Consider the following 21,372-nt stretch of genomic DNA (forward strand, 5'->3'; position numbering starts at 1 on the left):
ATTTTCATGAGGGAAATAAAGTTGTTCTGGAGTTTAGAGGGCAGCTTTTATGGTTTTATCACCGGAATGAGTGCTAAGATTGAACATATTAGTCCACACTGGGTTTAGAACTGAAGGCTTGAACGGCAAACAAAGTCTTGTTATAAGATGTTCTTATGGCTAAATATCAAAAAGCCAAATTCATCTATGAGATTCGGCATTAATAATTATCCACGTTATGCTGTCTGTAAATGTCTTTGTTTTTATGACCTGAGTGAGCTGTTCTTTCTGAGGAGCAACCCGAAGAGGAACCAAACCTCAACAATGCCCCCTATTGACAAACACATATCACAACAACCACACTCCAGATTTTGAGTTAAAGCAAGGCTAGTATCATGAGCAATCAGATTTCCCCTGGTTTAATATAGTATCAAAACATTGAAAAGTCCCAAATAAACATGTACTGAAACTAAACAGCAACTATCAGATGCGTATATTAAAATAGATCATGACTCACATTTACATTGTAAACATCTATTAGGTGAAATTGGCATAATTCCAAAAACATTAAATGACCCCTTTAAAAAATCTTTCATCAGCGTGCATTGGCAATTTGCAATATTACTGGCAATTTTTATTCTGATACACAAATACATCAATAAACTACACTACTGTACATCATCATACATTTCTTCAGTACTTTAAACAGTAATACAAACAAAACTACCAGTAAAGGAAATAAATAATGCTTATTATCCAGTGTAAAAATAGCTGTGCATCTACTGAAACGGCTACACTAGGTTGAGTTATCTTTCCATAAAACCTAAAACCTGCTGTAGTTTTCATCTTTCTGGACGACTCCATTCGGCCGGTGGATCTCGAGGGCCTTTGGGTTTCTTTATGCGACAGTTGAAACCTGAAGACAAACACTGTTTAAAATCATCAGGTGCATCGAGAAACGCAAGATAACAGAGCACAGGTCAAAATGAATTCATATGGATCAGGATTGCATACACTGCCATTCAAAAGTTTGGGATCAGTAACATTTTTAATGGAGTCTCTTGTGCTCATAAGGGCTGTACTTTGATCAAAAAATACAGAAAGTTTTTAATTTCTAATGTTGGTTTTTCTGTTTTGATATACTTTCAAATATATTTTATTGTTGTGATCAAAGCTGAATTTTCAGCATCAATACTCCAGTCTTCAGCGTCACATGCAATCATTGTAACATGCTGATTTATTATCAGTGTTGGAAACAGTTGTGCTGCTTCATGTTTTTTTTTTTTTTTTCAAAATAGAAATGAAAATAACGATCATGACACTGAAGACTGGAGTAATGATGCTGAAAATTCAGCTTTGCATCACAGGAATAAATTATATTTGAAAGTACATTAAAAAAGAAACTTTAGATTTTAAATTGCAATAATATTTCACAAAATAACGGATTTTTTTCTCTGTATTTTTCATCAAATAAGACAATTAAAAAGTTTGCTAGCATGCAGTTTTGTCCAAAGTCTCTTCATAAACCCATCCAAACATAAATGTGTATCTGCTCAGTTGTTGTGTACAGAATTCAGATTTAGTGTGCATATGGCATTACTCACCCAGGCCGCTCCGGGCAAATGGGCTGCTGCTGTCCTTGACAACACTAGACACATATTCATAATCATCATCTGTAGAAGATTGGCTCTCAGCTGCGAAAACATGTTCAACAGCATTGAACAACTTACAAACCAAACTCAGCGTATGAGAGTTAAAGCAGCACTGATCTAACACTTCTTCCTGTTTACAGCTGCTAGATAGTGTTGGGCGATAAGGAGCCTCCGGGGAACTGAAGCGACTCCTACATCACCAACAACACACACGCTTTCTTTATGGACTGTGTTTGAGGTGGGTTATGGACAGAATATTGTCATTCATCATCAGCACTAGGGGTTAACATTTACATTAAACCATAAAGCAGATGCTTTCAACCGAAGGAGTTGAGGTGAGATTTCTGTTAACTCTTTAATGCATGATAGTTTGTTCATGTTTTTGAACACAATTATGTTCAGCTGTAGGTTAGACTTTCATATTTATGGAGCTTGTCTTGCATTTGACATCTTAAAAATACATTAGAAATGATGCATTTTAGGGAATAAATTGGAGAAAAACAAATATAATAATAAATAGCTAATAAATAGAATTTGTTAAATGAAATGAAATTTATTTTTGTCTTCACTAGAACGCTTCAAAATGCCTGTGGTGTGAACCAATACATTTATTAAAAGTACAGAAGGTCCATGTAAACTTGTACATTTGTTTTTATGTATTTTTTTATGTTAGCATAAGCATTTAATAATTTATCTTTTGTGGAATTAATCATTTAAACACATCCTTTTTATTTGATTAAAAATAAATAAAACTGATAAATAGATCATAGTCAATAAAACACATGACGGCGCACTTACTTGAACTTGGGGGTCGCGAAAGAGAGCTGTGTGGCTGAGGAAAACACATTTCATTTAATTTGTTTTAATGATATTCTTTGCAGATCTTAATCTGTCATTATCAGGGTTAAAAAGACCATGATCATCAGTCAAATACACATTACCATCATGTTCATTGGAATTATTCTATCAGTCAGGTTATTTTTACTAAATGTGTGTGTGTGTGCTAAAGCTTGTTAACTTGTGAGTGTGATCTCAGCTAGAAGCCACATATCACAGGAAGATGATGAATCTGAATGTGACGTGAAACAAACAAGAAAGTAAAATGGCACATCTACAAGTGAGCAGACACGAATTACAGGCCAATAACTGCATATAAGTGCATCATTTAAGATTAATATGTACTTAGCACTTTCATTTAACATCTAATATGCTAACATGAAAACCAAATGAACCCGTCTGCCAAGCACAAATGCCTGCAAACATCTTATAACCGAGAGAACATTTACCTGCGAATCTCTATTCATCGACCTCAACTCCCCTGAGAAAAAAATAAATGGAAATTATTACTATTAAAAATGATTAATCATTAAAAAAAATTTATTTTTTATATTTTATATTGTACATATAGTATTGTTCCAGTAACATCCAAGCATGGAAATTTACAAATTATTATTTTTTATGATTTTGTTAATACTTATTCCCTACTTAAATATTAAAATGCATACATTAAAAGGAACACTCCACCGTTTTTTGAAATAGGGCTTATTCACATTATTTCCTACATTTAGATAGGTGGGCAAATGCATTTTTGTGTCAGTGCATGCATTGTTTTAGTTTGACTGGGTCGGCGTTAGCTTAGCTTAGCACAATGAATGGAATCCTTTGTTGCCAGCTAGCATGGCCTGAGTAAAAGTGATCAAAAAAATAAAAAAACCCCCCACCTAATTACTTCTTGTGGCCTGCGTATTCACAACGAGTACAAATAGCGATCCAGATTAACACTAGGGGATTTCCTAGGCAGATATTGACTTGGGACTATATTATGGGGAAGCACAGAAGAAAGCACTGCTACTTCGGCGCAGAGATATCACGCAACACATGAAAACATCAACTCTATGTGAATACAGGTATAATATGGGTCGATCTATACATGCGTCATGATTAAAATAATCACTTACTCTGTGGACAGCTGTCCATTTGGTCCATTCGGCGTGGGGCGTTTTTTCCAGTTCACTTTGTCACACCGGAAAAAAAAATCGAGTACTGCAGAATGGATCAGCGCCGTGAAATCCTCTGTAGATGTGACACAACTTCGGGCACGCTCATCTTGATCTGACGTGTTGAGCCTAGTCATCAATGGCAAAAACATGTCCCACTCTCTACAGCACAGACACTCTATTTCCGTCGGCATAGATTGGCATATTCCCCCACATTCACACCACCAGTTCATGTTGGCTCTCATCCTCACGTCCTCAGGCTGTTGAGCGATCGCAACTAATACACGCGCATATAAATTTCACTCGCGGCTGGCTTGACGGTGTTTTTCTGAAGTGCGGCTGTCTTGACCGCAGTCTCCTACTGTCGTTCTATTTCCAAAGCACGCAGCTCGTCTTCTGTAAACTCTGGTTCAAATAGGTATGGTTCTGGTTCTTGGCTGTCTGAGAAGTCACCCTCTTCGTCTCTCTCAAAATCAGCCATGTTCATCGCCATTCGTGTACTGTAAGGAAAATAGCCAGGCAGCTACTATTCACGCCGGTATGTTGACGGAAGTCGTGGGATTTCATGTGTTGCGTGATATCTCTGCGCCGAAGTAGCAGTGCTTCGCCTAAGCAGCAGTGCTTCGCCTGTGCTTCCCCATAATATAGTCCCAAGCCAATATCTGCCTAGGAAATCGCCTAGTGTTAATCTGGATCGCTATTTGTACTCGTTGTGAATACGCAGTCCACAAGAAGTAATTAGGTGGGTTTTTTTTATTTTTTTGATCACTTTTACTCAGGCCATGCTAGCTGGCAACAAAGGATTCCATTCATTGTGCTAAGCTAAGCTAACGCCGACCCAGTCAAACTAAAACAATGCATGCACTGACACAAAAATGCATTTGCCCACCTATCTAAATGTAGGAAATAATGTGAATAAGCCCTATTTCAAAAAACGGTGGAGTGTTCCTTTAAGCTTCTCATTGGTATGTAGCGGATGTGCACACATTGTGGCGCAGTGTAAAACATTAAGATTTTAGCTCAACAAATGGTGTGAATTTGGAGGCGGGACTATCTGTTGGTTGACCAATAGCAGATGGAGAAGTTTATGATTCAATCTTGAAAAACTCGCAATGTTTGAAAAGGAAATCTAGCTTACTATTCAGTATGTACTGTATATGCTACTATTTAGTGTCACCCCAGTGGCATTAGAAAAATGACACTTCACCTGTTAGAGGACTCTGCTGACACTTTAAAAGTTCAAAAGAGGATAAAACAAAAGTCGAATTTTAATTCCTTCAGAGATATGGAAAAACAAGCTTCAAATAAATGACTTTTAATAGATAAGCACCAAACAAGAGGGCTCTGAATACCCTGCTGATCACATGAAAGAGAAGAACGTGCACAGAATAGAGTCATGAGAGGACAGTGAAAGCAGCAAGCAGAAGTTTCCAGAACTCAACCCCCCCCCCCCCCTGCGACTAATAAGATCTTCCTTTTAGTGCGTAGTTTGCATTTTTCGTCTGCTTTTATTTTCAGTTCAGCAGACTTTAGCCTAGCAGATTTATTTATGGGTTCAAATTAGACCAATCTATGGTTTTATGTGACTGACTTGGTTATGACTTGAGGAAAAAAATAGAGAACCTGTAAGACTAGTGTAAGCATTTTATGCAACTGACCACAGGACAGTGTTGTTGTTGTTAATGTTAACTAAAGCTAAAACATATAAAAAATATAAATAAAAGCTAATTAAAAAAATAACAGTCAATAAATCATACTACACCAACACTGGACCGGGGGGTTTCTAAGTGGTCATTTCCTGGCTAATGAATTTTTAACTCGTTGTATCGTCCCCCATTTAAAAACAAAGAATTTTAAAAAAGCCCTTACCTGGCAATAGCTCATAACCCTCATGGTCTATCTTTTTGGGTGCCAGTCCTCCTCTCTGATTGGCTATCGTTGACCTGTCGTAACCCGGTGAGGTGGGAGAGGGCAGGACTGACACGGGCCTGCTTTTAGGCCTGACTGTACTATAGACAGCATTGTTCTTGCTTTTCTCTAAATCAGCATTGTCATAGTGGTGGACCGGGATGGAACGAGAGGCAGGAGGCTGTGGTTTGGACTTGTTGACAACTGCATAAGTGTCGTTCATCCTGATCTGAGGAAGAGGATGAGAAAGCCTGGACTTGAGAGGCGGATTTCTGAAACCAAAAACAGACAAATACATATATTACAGATGTACATCATTTTTATTTTATGTTAGATTTGTGCAAATAATTGTATCCAGCATGTAAAATGTATTCATTAAAGCTGCAGTCGGTAACTTTTGACGCTCTAGCGGTTAATAAACAGAACTGCTTGCGTCTTGCGGAAGAACATCGTAGCCGGAACTACTTCTCTTCTCTGTTTATGTCAATGAAGAATCACAAAGGTACTGGGTTACTCCGCCGCGGTACCCCCGAAGCAATCTAAAATAGTCCCAATATAAACACTTATTATAGGTGTACCCTAGTGATTCAGGACAAGCCAAAAACACGGTTTGGAAAATGGATTCATGGTGTACTCGCTTATTATATACATTTTTCTACATTTTGAACACAAACAAAGTTACGGACCGCAGCTCTGATTGGTTGATTTCTTACCGTGAGCGGTCAGTAACTGCAAATGGCAATAGGACCACTGGGAGGAGCCAGAGGAGCTTGATTTTTTCACAGATTATCTGTCTCATATTCTACTGTCAGGACATAATGACAGGTTTAACAAATATGTAAAAAATTTATTTTTACAAAAGTTACCTACTGCAGCTTTAATTATAATAAGTACATCATAAAAGTACACTAAAATAAAGTACAATTAAAATAAATAAATAATTTATATATGTAAAATAAAATGTATTTGAAATACATTATGTGTATTAAGTATACTACAAACACATTTACATACTTTAATACTTACTGTATTGTTAAAATCTGCTGAATTGGAACAACTTTTTTTGTACTTATTGCACTTTAATTATGTGGAAATAGTGCTGAAGTCCAACTAAAGATATATTTGAATGTGCTAAAGTGGAACGATTTCAAGGAAACTTCAGGTACACTTTGAATATCTTGCATTAAAAGACTGATATCAGGGGCGTAGCTGGGGTCAGTGGGGCCCCGGTGCAGGGTGTACCAGTGGGCCCTGTTTGAAAGTGTTTAATTTGTATGTTCATTCTGTTTATTTAAGTTTGTAAGTGTTTAAATGTAAAATAGCACTGTAATTAAATATACAAAATCTAAAATATATTTAAAAAAAAAAAAACAAACAGACACTTTCAGCATTTCTCACATTATCAGTTTATTTGCTATGGTTTAGATAATGGTAATAAAATTTTACAAGAACTCAAAGAGTTAAACTGTCAGAACAAATTCTTCTTGATAATATCAGATACCGTTGATAGAAAGATATGTAATGGATTACAATCAAACAAAACTTCCGACAACTGTCAATACTTTGTTGACCAATTACCAAGCAATGATTAATTTAGTTCAGTCTGTGGTGTGAAAAGGTTGCATTAGCAATTCTGGAAAAAAAAATAATAAAACACGGTGAGGTCAACGTGTCTGAATAAATTTTGGTCCCAAATATATCTATTTTATTGATCAATTTCACTAGTAGTAAACTGTATGAATTTTTTTTGGGTACAGTATATCACGGTTCACGTTATGTTGTGACATTTGCCAAGTATGGTAACCCATCCTCAGAGTTGGTGCTCTGCATTTAACCCATCCAACTGCACACACACAGCAGTGAGAAGTGAACACACCATGAACAAACCCCCAGAGCAGTGGGCAGCTATGGATCCAGCGCCCGGGGAGTAACTGGGGGTTCAGTGCCTTGCTCAAGGGCACTTCAGCCATAAGTATTGAGGGTGGAAGAAAGCGCTGTTCATTCACTCGTCTCTATCTACAATACCTGCCAGCACTGAGACTCAAACCTGGATCCTTTCGGTTACAATTCCAACTCTCTAACCATTAGGCCACATCTGCCCCTCTTATTTTTCTATACTCACTAACATACATTAATTGATAGTGTCCTGCACGTAGTAGTAAAAATAAATCTATATTTCTTTCTTTCATTTTCATTTTTTCATTTTTCTTTCATTGGATTAACATTACAGCAGCTAGTAGCTAAATTAGGCGCGGTCACTTTAAGAGACAACATGCATCCAATATAATACACACAATATTTTTCCCTCGACTGTTTACTTTCACTTAAGACATAAACAGTTTTTACGAAAATACTATCCAAGACGGGTATTTTCACGTATTTTTAATGTATTTGTCGGTACAAGAGCAAAAACAGAAATTCGGTGTTCAAGTGTTTTGAGACGCCTCTCTCTGTGTGAGCCCAGAACACCACAGTGCTGAAGTGGGCTCTTACACATCCTTTTCTGTTTGTTTAAACTGCAATTTGTATTTGTTCGTTCAGGTACAGGAACGTAAAGGAGAACTTTGCAAACGAGAGGTCGGTTCAGTGTTGCTGTCTGTGATACGCGGCTCTCTAACTTCGTGCGCTCCGAGCACAGCGCGTGAGTAACCAGCTACTCAGTTCAGCTTTTCCACATCTTGTGTTTGAATGGTTTAAAGTCTTTTTAATGGTTACATTGGCAAGGCTTAATAACACGTGAAAATGATCCACTTTCGTGACGACACGCAGCAGCGTTCTGTCAACTGTCCTGAGCATCTTTAGTTGAGATCGCCGGGGCCCCCCCTCGGCCATGGGCCCCTATAATCGTCACCACCTTTCACCCCACTAGTGACGACCCTGACTGATATTATTCATAAATCATACAATCCTCATCAACAGTGACATTACCAGGCATTTAGGGCTTAACAAAAAAGTAGTAGTCCATATAAAGTTTCATTATAATTTTGATATCAGTACTGTAAGTCTCAAGCAATATGTCAGTAAATATGTTAATAGATTTGAACAATTGTTTGAAATTGTAGTTTAAATATATAACTTTTTTTTTTACTTGGACCAGTAAGAAAGCATTCAAGCAGCACAGCAAAGAGAAAACACAATAATCTAAACATAAAATAATTCATTGTATTATCTGCATTGGTGAATGATGAGTATTTTAGACACATATGATCACGAGATGAGATCACTAGCATTCACATTTCATTGCTAGTTTATAAACCAAAGTGGTTTTTATTAGATTATACTGTGACGTAAGACCACACAGTAGCTCATTCACCGAAAACAGAAAGTTTATCTTCCACATTTTGCTCTGGGCGGCTTGACTACTTTGGTGCATTGTGGGACCACATCTACAGCAACGATTAATGACCGTCTGTCAAATTTGCATTCAGTGTTTCTTATGAAAAATGCTACTGACCCAAGGGGAACTGCAACAGCAGAACACAGCGACTTACAAATGATTAAATTGCTTGTTTGCTCTGTATAATCTGAGCATTAGCGGAAACCGCGTTCGTGTAAAATATTCACATCTTTAGATCAATCATCATTACAAAAGTCATAGTCATCTGTATGCAAAGCAGAAATGTCAGCATGAACAAGTGCCTGTGCAGAGAAATACATATCCAGCTATACGTCGATGACACATGAGATCAACTCATATTAACTCTAGTTACGTGTTAGATGAGAAAAGTTCAAATAGCTCCCTGTGGGGTGCGAGACAGAACCGATAATAACAGCTTGTGAGAGTCTTGGGTGATTCCAACTGTGTCACACACAGTGGCGAAGTTAGCAGGTTTGTGCAGTTGTCAATTTAAAACTGGCCTCTGGTTGTCACCACCGCTGGTTTTAATCACAGACATCCGCAAACAGGGTTAGAAATATGGAAATGAAGGTCTGTGTGGTCTTACCGTGTTTTAGGGGGTGCGCTGATGCTGCTAAATGATCCTGATTTCAGTGAAGTCTTTGGTGGAACCGCATTGATGTACAGAGAGGCTGAAGTCTTGAGTTTCCAATATATATATATATATAAAAAAGAAAAAAAGAAAAAAACACAAACAAACTGTGAAATATGTACACAGTGTGGTAGAGCTGCTACACGGAGCGTGTCAGCTGTTGAAGGATGCCTGAACATTTGCATAGAGGAAGCACACAGCGAGTGAGTTTCCTGCTAAACTGTTTTTTTTTTAAGCTCACGGCTCAAAGTCTTGAGGAAGTAAAACATGATGTGATGTAAAAAAACAGAGATGTAGTGGTAGAGCGAGTGTATTTACGGCAAAATGGTCATCAAGATATAGATACTGTTTCTACCCAAGATGTCAACAAACGGAAGTTGTTCTTTTGTCACAGAACATCCACCATCGAAGCACCTTTCAATGTACCGAAAAGCACACGGACATTAGTACAGTACGTCATCTAGCACAAGAACATTAGGTAACAGCTGATAAACCCAGAAATGTCCTTATTCTGTTATTACATATTTTGCAAACTATCCTAGTGATTATTGCATACAATAAAAGTCAGAAGCAGAAGCTGTCAAGGCCCTACAAGGACAACAAACACCATCTCAGCACATTATGAGGGGATTGACATCACTCAAGCGCTGAATGTCATTGAATGTATTTAAAAGCAAATTGCAGCACTATGACAGAGAGGAAGGTTATCAATGAACAGCAACTTCAATTTCTCATTCAAATCTGATGGCCTTATTTTTGACAGCATCACTTTTTTATGGAAAGCAAACAAATATCTTTTGTGTTTGGAAAATTATACAGGTTTGGACTGACATGAGAGTAGGCAATTGATGACAAAATTATAATTTTTGGGAGGTGAAATAACCCTTTAAATTCAATATAATTATACCATTATTCAAAAGTTGGGGTCTGTAAGACTTTTTAAAGGCTCTTATGCTCAGCAAAGTTGCATTTATTTAATCAAACATACTGTAAAATCTATAATATTGTGAAATATTAATATGATTTAAAATAAATCTTAATGATCTATTTCAACATATTTTAAAATGTAATTTATTCCTGTGATCAAAGCTGAATTTTCAACATCATTAATTCAGTCGTCAGTGTCACATGATCTTTCAGAAATCACTATAATATGCTGATTTACTGATCAAGAAACATTTGTTATTATTAATTAAAAGTGTTGAAAATAGTTGTTTAAAGGTCCCCTTCTTCGTGATCCCATGTTTTAAACTTTAGTTAGTGTGTAATGTTGTTGTTGTTAGAGTATAAATAATATCTGTAAAATTCTAAAGCTCAAAGTTCAATGCCAAGTGAGATATTTTATTTAACAGAATTCACCTACAAAAAACGACCCGTTTGGACTACATCCCTCTAGTTCCTGTAGTAATGACGTCACTAAAACAGTTTTTTGACTAACCTTCGCCCACATGAATACACAAAAAGGGGGGCGTGGTCTTGTTGCTCTCCGACGAGAAGAATGAAGAGCTGCGTTTGTGTTTGCCATGTCGTCGAAACGCTGTTATTTTCATCTCTGAGTCCAATCACCTTTGTTTGGGCTTCCCAGGTACGCTGTACTTGGAGATTAATGTTTAACACGGTTCCCGAAAATTATAATGCACATGTAAAACTATGTGCAGCACATTTTGCTGAAGACAGCTTGCTGAGGACAACTTCCTCAATCTCAATCAGTTTAATGCCGGATTCGCACAAAGATTATTCCTGAAAGATGGAGCAGTTCCTTCTTTGTCTGGAGAAGGCATTGTTTATGGACCACAACCGGTAAGTGTTTTGTTATTATTTAAGTTGGTGCGTTAAACAGTTTCTGTAACTTATTACACAAAATGCAACGCTGTATAGCTTTGCTAACTAGATGTTAGGGCTGTGCAAAAAAAAAATACAAAAATCGAACGCGATTTTCATGTGCATCTCGTCAGTAAAAACGCTCCTGTGACTATAAGTACATCTCCAGCACATGCTCCTGCCCACTTGCTTCTCAAAACTAGTCCAATTGCTTTTCCAGGCGGGCCGCGTGCGCTCAGCTGCTGTCGAATCACAACACAGGAACCGCTGGCCCAATCAGAACTCGTTACGTATTTCTGAAGAAGGGACTTTATAGAACAAGGAAGTCATCAGCCCGTTTTTATGACAGTGAAAACAGCGATATACAGATTGGTGAACTGTGTGAAAAATACTGTTTTTTTTACACGCGAAACATGAACACGTTATATTGCACACTGTAAACACAATCAAAGCTTCAAAAAAGCATGAAAAACGGGACCTTTAATATTTTTTTTTGTGGAAACTGTGATAAATATTTTCAGGATTCTTTTATGAATTGAAATCATTATTTTGGATCAATTTAATAATGTATCCTTGCGGAGTAACTTCTTTTTTCGTATAAAAATAAATCTTACTGACCTCAAACTTTTAAACAGTTGTTTATGTCTTACCTCTGTATTCTTGTTTTTCATCTCCAAGGCCTTCTGAAACATCTGAGCAACCGTATGAAAGACAAATGCATACTGCTCCTGAAGAGAGTCATAAAAACAAAGCACTTGAATTCACATGGTGTTGTGAAACATGACAGACGGGGCTAAATGGGCCTGTATCCATGTGATAAAAACCTACAGGCTTTTTTGATTACATTAAAGAGAAGAGGACTCAATAATTGTTCAAGAATCCATTCTGTAGATAATTTCCATTGTATGTGCCATGCAGGAAGTCACGTTCTTATGTTACCTTGGTCTGCACAGCCGAAGGTCTCTGTCTTCTGAGCTCTAACACCAGGTCAAATATATTAAAATCCTCCTGTATTTGCTTAGAATAAAAGAAAACATGTTTCATTTGTTCACGGTGTATGTCATTTTATTTTGCCTAATTGAACTTAAAAAATGACATGCTTTACTCTCAAGCGCTGTGCATATAATTCTGCGTGTCTTATGGTGTTCATACCTCCGTCAGCAGTAGATCATTGACATAGTCAACAGCACAGATGACCCCTGTTCTACCGCAGCCGGCACTGTGAAGAGAGAGAAGCCGTCACATTTCCATATGATGATATGATCTCAGTTCAGAGGGTCACGGGGGGAATTATGGGCCATATTGTCGGACAGAGCCTCTCTCATGTATATAAAGAGAGGGTAATGAGTGAATCTGTGCTGAAGTCTGGAAGTTAACTGGCTTTTCCAGCGGCACATCAGGTGCTGAATATTTAACATGTCTCGCTTCATTTAAATGGTGGCATTAAAATGCATGGAACCAGAGGAACACAGGCCGGCCCCTGCTGCACCCTAACAACACGGACCGACTCGACCTGATGAATTTTCATGGGCAGATGGGTCATTTGTCAGAGGCACAGAAAAACACAGAGACGGCTGTGCGTGTGATACAGACCTGCAGTGGATCACTACAGGGTCCGTCTGGTTGCCCTGTTTTTGACGAGCCAACTCCATCATACCCAGAATGCCATCCGGCATGTCTGGAATTCCGTGGTCTGGCCAGGCAGTATACTGGAAATGAGACACGTTGCGAGTTTCCTGTGTGAAAAGATGGCGAGTGTTGACCGCTCAATGGATTACGGTTTCTTCACCAAATTACAATGCTTGAAACGAGCTAAAATGGGAAACGTCGCACACTGAGATAGTAATGGCCATTCCTTGTGTGGAACAATGTCAGAGTAAACAGTGCTTTACAAGATGAAGTACACTGCAATTTTGTGGTTTGACTAATTTTCCTTAAAAACACAAATAGAAACACTCTTAAAGGAATGGTTTACCCAAAATATATAGAACGGCATTTATATATATATATACACATATACATATGGGTGTTTGTGTGTATATTATATACAAATATATACATACACACACACAGCTGTGAAATTTTTTGCCCCTTCCTGTTTTTTACATTTTTTGCATATTTGGCACACTTGAATGACTCAGATCATCAGGCACATGAAAATGTTACGCAAGGATAACCCGAGTAAATGCAAGATGCAGTTTTGAAATAATGATTTCATTTATTAAGGGAACAAAGCTGTCCAAACCTGTCTGGACCTACATGGAAAAGTAATTGCCCCCTAAATCTAATAACTGGTTGTGCCACCCTTTGCAGCAACAACTGCAATCAAGCGTTTGCCATAACTGGCAATGAGTCTTTCACATCGTTGGGGAGGAATTCTGGTCCACTGTTGTTTGCAGAATTGTTTTAATTCAGCCACATTGGAGGGTTTTCGAGCATGAATGGACGGTTTAAGCCCGGACTTTGATTTGGCCTCTCCAAAACCTTCATTTTGTTTTTCTTGAGCCATTCGGAGGTGGACTTTTCATATCATTGTCCTGCTGCATAACTCGAGTAGCAAAGTTGAAGACCATCACACTACCACCATCATGTTTGACCGTCTCTTTCTTGTTGTTGAATCATGAGCACTGACCTCAGTTGAGGCAAGTGAGGCCTGCAGTTCTTTAGATGTTGTTCTGGGATCTTTCATGAGCTCCTGGATGAGTTGTGGTGCTCTTGGAGTAATTTTGGAAAGGTCGACCACTCCTGGGAAGGTTCACCACTGTTCCAAGTTTTCTCCATTGGTGGATAATGGCTCTGACTGTGCTGTCCGTTTGCTGGAGTCCCAAAGCCTCATAAATGGCTTTATAACCTTTTCCAGATATTTTATATATTTAGTTTCTTACCTGTCTTATCTGCACGATGTGTTGCTCTTCAAGCATGCTTCACTTTGTCAGACAGGTTTCGGTTAAATCATAATTTAAAAACAGCATTTTGTATTTATTTGCATTATCATTGTGTAATGTTAAAATTAGTTTGATGATCTGAATCTTTTGAGTGGAAGGGGGAAAAACCTTTTCACTGCGCTGTATCTGTGTGTGTGTATTTTCTTTTCCCGCCAGAACAAACGTCATTATATCAGGTCTACATCATATTCTAATGATGACCCACTTACATCACAATATTTTACCGCCAACGTCCGAACAATGACTTCCTCATTTGGTCGTGACTCCTCAACCTAAAGAAACAAATGACACTAATCAGAAGAACTTCCCCTTGTGGGGCCTTGCAACTGCACAAACTACAGTTTGCATCAAACCGCTGAAAAAACTGACAAAACTTTCATGAGGCATGGAGATAACATCAAAAGGAACTGTTGTGTAAGATTAATATCCTGCATCTTAGACCGAACTGCTGAACTACGAACAATGCTCATTGTTGAAGAGCACAGAAAGCACTCACAGTTGAGACCGTAAAGGGACCAAAAATAGACGCATCGGGGGTCGACTCCCAGTAGACTTCACATTTTTTCTAAAGAAAAGACGAACAGTAAAACCAAGAAAATGACAGGCATATGACAAAGAAAAAATACATGAAAAATAAAGATTACCTTTCCCATCTCAATCTCTCTACAAGCCATGATTATGACCTATCAAAAAAGAACAGACAAAAATGAAATCGATTTAATCACTATAGCGAAATAAGAAGAGAGAATGCATTATGATTATAGAAGCAGTCTATACTTAAGAGTTTAAGCAACTCACCTTTACATTGTGTTGCCAAATCATACGCCAGAAATCAACCACAGTACCACTCAAAGGGCCCTGGGTTGCAATATACATCCTGTTTTTAGCAGCGCCCTAGTGAGAGAAAACAGATTAAAAAATATTATTATTTTATACATCTACTATACTTTAAAAAAAAAACTGCACCACTACACCTACACAAGATTTTTTTGGTCACATATTATCTTGCCCGTCACAAAAAAAGTGCATAGTACTCTTGATAAGAATTGAAAACGCAGCAGTACCTTGATGAAGTTGGCATTAATATAATCAGACTCATATTCAGATGTGGTTGGAGCTAGACAAACTCTGGTCTGATCATCTGGAATACATAAAAAGTAGAAAATTACCAAGGGATTTGCATTTTTTTCCTCTCATCAGTGCGAGTAACTCATTTATCAGGCAACACATTGTGGAGACTCAATTATGAAATATAATGACACGTTATTGGCATTGGAGTACTAAAAGAAACATAGTACTGTAACTACAGGAAGCACATTTTGACAGATGTGACAGGAAATCATGTAGAATAACTTCAGTGCACTATCCTGTGTCATACTGCGAGAAACTGTGAGTCAGTCAGAAATATTTCAAAGCTGATGAGATCTGAGATTACTGTCAGATTTGAATATCGTGATATCAAAGTGTGCAAAGAGTGTTAGGCTTAGAAGCATCAGGAAGAATGGGTCGCAAATAATACTTGAAGCACCATATGCCGTTTTTTTTTTTTTACACAAAAGATATGAATTTAAAGATACAATCTCTTTAAACATAATACAATTTTGCAATTTGTTAAAAAAGTTATGTTTGCATATATTTCTTTTTGACAAAATAAATGCAACTAAAAATACAGTTTCTTTTTTGTTTGTGGAGGGACCAGTGAAAATATAGGCCTTATTTATAAATATTTCTTATTAATATATTTCCTTTGCATAGGTCATTTTGTCATGGTGTCATATTACAGGTTTTGTTCAGTAAGTAAATAAACAAACTGACAACATGTATGTATTCATTTGTAAAAATATACATGCTGCTTTTCTGACTATATTTTAATATAAAACGATTAACTTTATTAAAAGTCTCACTGCAGGACTGTCTGAACAACACTGAATTGTAAATATTACCTAAAATGTTGTCAGAACAAAAAAGGCCATGGTCATGTTATTGGTTAGCACAAATCTCTCAAAACTGAATTCCATTCGAGAAACTGCTTCACCTAGAAACTGCCTTAATAACAGAACGAAGAAAGCTTTTCTGATAATCATACGTACAGGGCAGAATATCCCTATAGCGGTTTTTCTTCGCATTTTCCTTGATTTCTCCTACCGCAGTGGTCAGGCCATAATCCTCTTTCAGTGATGCACTTTTCTGTCGTATCAACTGAAAAAAAGAAAAAAAAAAAAGATCAAAAACCCATTTTTGTCATTTTTATTCAAGCCTCCCTCTCATTTTAGTAGCATGTGGGTGAACTGCAGCATCTGACCACAAGGTGGTGTCCTAATGCTTTTTTGCATTGCTATACGTCCCATTCCTTTAAATAGCTCAAAAAAGCTAAGAATTATGTTATTTGAGGGAGGATGTGGTTTATGAAACATTCAATATCAATCCTCAATAAACACTGAAACCTCCAGTATATAATTTTTACTACATTTACATATTTAGTAGATGCTTTTTTGTATGCAAAGTGATAAGATATAGCCTTCTTATAACTCCTTAATAGGAATAAAACAAATGACTGTTGCTTGCTTGTGTAACAGGAAAGCCTTCAATTATTCTCAAACAAACAAGCAGGTTATAAATATCTGTAAATAGAGGCAGCTACAGTTCCATGACTAAAAAGGCTCTCTGTTTTACTTCCATTCTCTAAAAGCAGAAGAGATCAGAACACATGGGCTATTTTCAATGCGATGCTCTCACTTAGGTCTCTGCCAATGAAGCCACAGTGCATCACAACTCAGTATCTGCCCCTTTCACCACAAGCACTATGGTCAAGTCAAGTGACAGTCACCACCATAAGCTACTACTAAATATTGTAGAAACATTATTTTCTGTAAAGTTGCTTTGTAACGATTCGTATTGTAAAAAGCACTATACAAATAAACTTGACTACTGACGGTAGTTAATAACTGAGAAACTAAATGAGGAACTGTACAGGTTACAAATGACCTCTTACTTTTACTAAAGTATAGCCAAATGAGTCAAAAAGCAACAAATACTTCTGCAAAATGTTGGTCTGACTGTATATATGATGCTCCAGCTCTCACATCCCCCCAGTTGTTTCAAAAATGGGTTCTTACAAAAATGAAAAAGTTTTACTAACGTTTCCATAAAGTTATGAAAACATTATTTCTGATCAGTGTTGGGTGTATTATTAAGTAATTCATTACTGTAATCTAATTAATTTTCCCTTGAGAAATTAATTAAATACTACTGTTTACTTTCTCTAATTCAATTACAGTTACTTCTGATGTAATTGCATTAAATTTTCTAGATTAACTTACCCAAACCGGTTTCTGATGTTCTCTGAAAGTTGAACATTTTATTTCTTTGTTATGCAAACGTTAATGAAAACATTAAAAGGAACACTCCACTATTTTTGAATCATTTTGAATCATTTTCAAACTCCCCTAGAGTTAAACAGTTGAGTTGCACCGTTTTCGAATCCATTCAGCCGATCTCCGGGTCTGGCGGTAGCACTTTTAGCTTAGCTTAGCATAGATCATTGAATCGGATTAGACCGTTAGCATCTCACTCAAAAATGACCAAAGAGTTTCAATATTTTTGCTATTTAAAAATGGACTCTTCTGTAGTTACATCGTGTACTAAGATCGATAGAAGATGAAAAGTTTAGATTTTCTGGGCCGATATAGCAGGGAACTATACTCTCAATCTGGCGTAGTAATCAAGGAACTTTGCTGCTCTACCATGAGTGCAGCAGGAGCAGTGATTTTACACAGAACCTGAAAATAGTCCCCAGCTAGCTTCCAATGGTAGCCTATTTTTAGGCAGTGTGTAGTATCATTGAACCTGCTGCACCCATGGTAGGGAAGCAACGTTCATTGATTATTAGCAAAGTTCCTTGATCATTAGGCTGGAATGAAAGTATAGTTCCTAGCCATTTCTGCCTTGAAAATCGTAACTTTTTATTTTCTGCCGATCTTAGTACACGATGTAACTACAGAAGAGACAAGTTTTAAATAGGAAAAATATCGAAACTCTTTAGTCATTTTTGAGCGAGATGCTAACAGTCTAATCAGATTCAATGATCTCATGCTAAGCTTAGCTAAAAGTGCTACCGCCTGACCCGGAGATCGGCTGAAAGGATTCGAAAACGTTAAAAAAACTCAACTGTTTAACACTAGTGGAGTTGGAAAATGAGCTTATTTTCAAAAATAATGGAGTGTTCCTTTAAGGGGATGTTACTTTTGAAGGATATCGGAACGTTGTGAAACGCATAGAAGAAGAAAGTCTAGCTAAAGACCATTCCATGAACTTTTTGTGATGTCGTTTTGAGAATATTATTAAAGACCACATAACTTTTGCAGAAAAACACCGGTCCAGAATTTTGAGAGAAATTTCTAAGAATGTTCTTAGAATGGAATCAGCAGTGAGATCTTTCACATTAGTTTACTGTAGCTCACGCAAATGCCATGTGATGTCGTGTAATCTAGCCTGCAGTAATCAACTAATTTGCAAAGACATATGCAAATTAGCAGTTCGCTAAAGAATTATTAACACTATGGTGAAACTGTTCTCACTCGTGGTACACTGATGATACAGTATATGAGGGTAACTACACAGAACTTTTATTACCCTAATCATATTCCATGGCAGGGTATTTACATGATAGTCCAATGTACTTCAAAGAACACTATAATCATGAAAACACGTGGCATTACCATACCATGCCTAAACTCATTGTAATGCCATGGCATGGTGGTGATGGAACTAAATGACTAAACCAAGTCGCAAATTCTTAAGCGTAAGGGTATAATATACCCTTATATATAATTATTTGTGACAATAGGCAAAATTACACTGTATGGCTCAAAATGATTGATTTTTCTTTTATGCCAAAAATCATTAGGATAGTATTATGATGCATGATTATGATCCATGAAGACATTTTGTACATTTTCTACTGTAAATATATCAAAACTTAACGTTTTATTAGTAATATGCATTGCTAAGGACTTCATCTGAACAACTGTGAAGGCGTTTTTTTTCTCTATTTTAATTTATTTGCACGCTCACACTCAACATTTTCGAACAGTTATTACAAATATTGTCCTAGCCTAACAAACCATACATAAATAAAATGATAATGTAAAGATCTCAGTTTAAAAAAATTGACCTTTATGACTGGTTTTGTGTTCCAGGGTCACATATCTGGTATTTACATTGGCTACTTACTCCAAGGAACTTCACTTACAAAGCCATATCCAAAATTACCAATGTAAAACCATGGCATTTTATGAGTACCCGAGTATCATTTAGGTTACTTATACACTAAATGGTATCATCAGCACATTATTTTCTGTAAGAGATCAAATAAAATCAAAGTAGAGTCCAAAAACATGGGATTACCATAGTACCAAGAAAGATAGCACAAATCACTCTTCAAGCAAAATGTTTCACAAAGAGAAGGATGTTAAAATGACGTTTTGACAAGTGTGGTTTTTCGATCACGGTACTTTGAGAAACATAACAGTGTCTCCAAAAAACATGGTAATAGTTTGGTATTGTGTGTGTCTTCTTATTTGAAATGATAGCCTATATAAAAGTGTAGGACTTACGTTGAACTCTGTGGAGATGAGCTGATCTCCACCTCTGTCATTGTCGGACAGACAGCGGACACGCTCCACAAACCTCAACAGGTGCTCTTCCATCACCATATAATCACTCTCTCCGGCATCTTACTCCGTAATTTTTTGATACTCAACTCCTTGTTCAATATTAACTAGCAATATACGATCGTTCGACAGCAGAATTGTTCCGTTTCCGTCTTAATAAAGTTATCCAGGCAACAAAACGGACACAGGGAAGTTTCTCCCGCTGATGTTTTTGTTGGTTGCTTTCATGTACGGCGGCGTGTCAATCACCAGCCGTCGCCACGCCCTCCTTATCATTCCAGCCAATCCGCTGTCAGAACCTCACCTGTAGGGTTAGGGAGACACTACTACGCTCTAGCTCCGCTGATTTGTGAGGCTATTCTTGCGAAATGCGAATGTAAACTACAATTCCCATCAGACTTCGTGAAGGCAGATAAATGCTACAAAACAGATAAATAATCGATTACAGTCACAACCTTTATCGGAAAGAAAAACGAGAAATGTCCAGCGACCAAAACCATGCACGTGAACGCACCGAATGTCACAATAACAATTTCCAAACTTGTAAGTAGCAAGCAGGAACTTTCCACATGGTGAAAATGTTGCACTTAACCATTGAATACTGATCCGCTTTCTGTCTTTGTGTTGTAGAACACAAACAAGCCCAAAACAGCTTGCAATGCAGTAATTCAACGACAAAAATAAGCATATGCAAAAATAAGCTCTCATTAATTTATTATTAAATTGAATATAACCACCATTTTCAGTCACTCATAAATGATTAAATGAATTACAATATATTTAACAGTTCGAATGTATCACACTTATGCAAAAGGACCAGTCACAACAGGTATTTCGGAAGAAAAAAAATGTGTATGCATGCATGTCTACTGCAATTTATTTATCAATTGGCATGTTTAAGAAGCTATGTACTGTACTGTGTTACATGAGGGGAATAAATGTTCCCACAATTATAGTAATATCAGTAAATTTTGAGCTGGAATTTCTGAAAACAAGCGTATAAATCATACATAAAAAAAAAAAACACTAAAAGTACAGAATGTTCTGTGTCAGGGGTAGATTTTGAATAAGGGAATAGAAAATACAGTGTGTGAAATTATATAACTATAATAAAAATCATTGTGACTGATTCCACACTGCAAATCATTATAATTACAAATCATTCTTGCAGTAGTGACATTGTTAAAATGAGCACAATTTGCAGCTAATAAAGGGCGCTGCACAAGATCCTGGGCCCTATGCATAGGCAGTCCTAATGGACCCCCCTCCCCTAGAAAATATATATTCCAGAATTTTCAAGGGCCCTCTCTTCCTTTGTGGCCCTGGTAATCAGTACTGGTTTTACCCCCAGTCCGACGCCCCTGATTATGATCAACAAATGTAGGCAGGTGTGATGGTTAAATTAACTG

The 21,372-nt window shown here is 37.2% G+C and overlaps 1 protein-coding gene across 2 annotated transcripts; it reads right to left on the reverse strand.

The window, feature by feature from the left end:
• Positions 1-382: 382 nt before the first annotated feature.
• Positions 383-20,432, reverse strand: LOC127962951 (tyrosine-protein phosphatase non-receptor type 18). Of its 2 annotated transcripts, XM_052562569.1 has the most exons (17): positions 19,907-20,432; positions 16,382-16,490; positions 15,356-15,432; positions 15,090-15,185; positions 14,936-14,974; positions 14,788-14,856; positions 14,501-14,563; positions 12,940-13,082; positions 12,499-12,565; positions 12,286-12,363; positions 11,997-12,074; positions 9,481-9,572; positions 5,498-5,808; positions 2,918-2,949; positions 2,430-2,463; positions 1,584-1,673; positions 383-895 (listed from the first exon to the last, which is right to left on the reverse strand). In XM_052562569.1, exons 1-17 carry the CDS (start codon positions 20,003-20,005, stop codon positions 822-824), a joined length of 1,551 nt encoding a protein of 516 aa, XP_052418529.1. In that variant the 5' UTR covers positions 20,006-20,432; the 3' UTR covers positions 383-821. The 2 variants fall into 2 exon arrangements, with proteins under 2 accessions (XP_052418529.1, XP_052418530.1); XM_052562570.1 differs by lacking the exons at positions 2,430-2,463; positions 2,918-2,949 and having other exon boundaries at positions 19,907-20,426.
• Positions 20,433-21,372: the final 940 nt, after the last annotated feature.

This window comes from Carassius gibelio, chromosome B8, assembly GCF_023724105.1.
Source record: "Carassius gibelio isolate Cgi1373 ecotype wild population from Czech Republic chromosome B8, carGib1.2-hapl.c, whole genome shotgun sequence".
Taxonomy (NCBI): Eukaryota; Metazoa; Chordata; class Actinopteri; order Cypriniformes; family Cyprinidae; genus Carassius; species Carassius gibelio.

What these genes read in the sequence shown, in the direction of transcription:
- LOC127962951 (XM_052562569.1), bottom strand. Translation starts at nt 20,005, where the DNA reads ATGGTGATGGAAGAGCACCTGTTGAGGTTTGTGGAGCGTGTCCGCTGT. An exon ending in TGGCGGTAAAATATTGTGAT is followed by an intron (nt 13,083 to 14,500) that starts GTAAGTGGGTCA and finishes CTTTTCACACAG; the next exon opens with GAAACTCGCAACGTGTCTCA. An exon ending in GGGTTATGAGCTATTGCCAG is followed by an intron (nt 2,950 to 5,497) that starts GTAAGGGCTTTT and finishes TTTTTTTCTCAG; the next exon opens with GGGAGTTGAGGTCGATGAAT.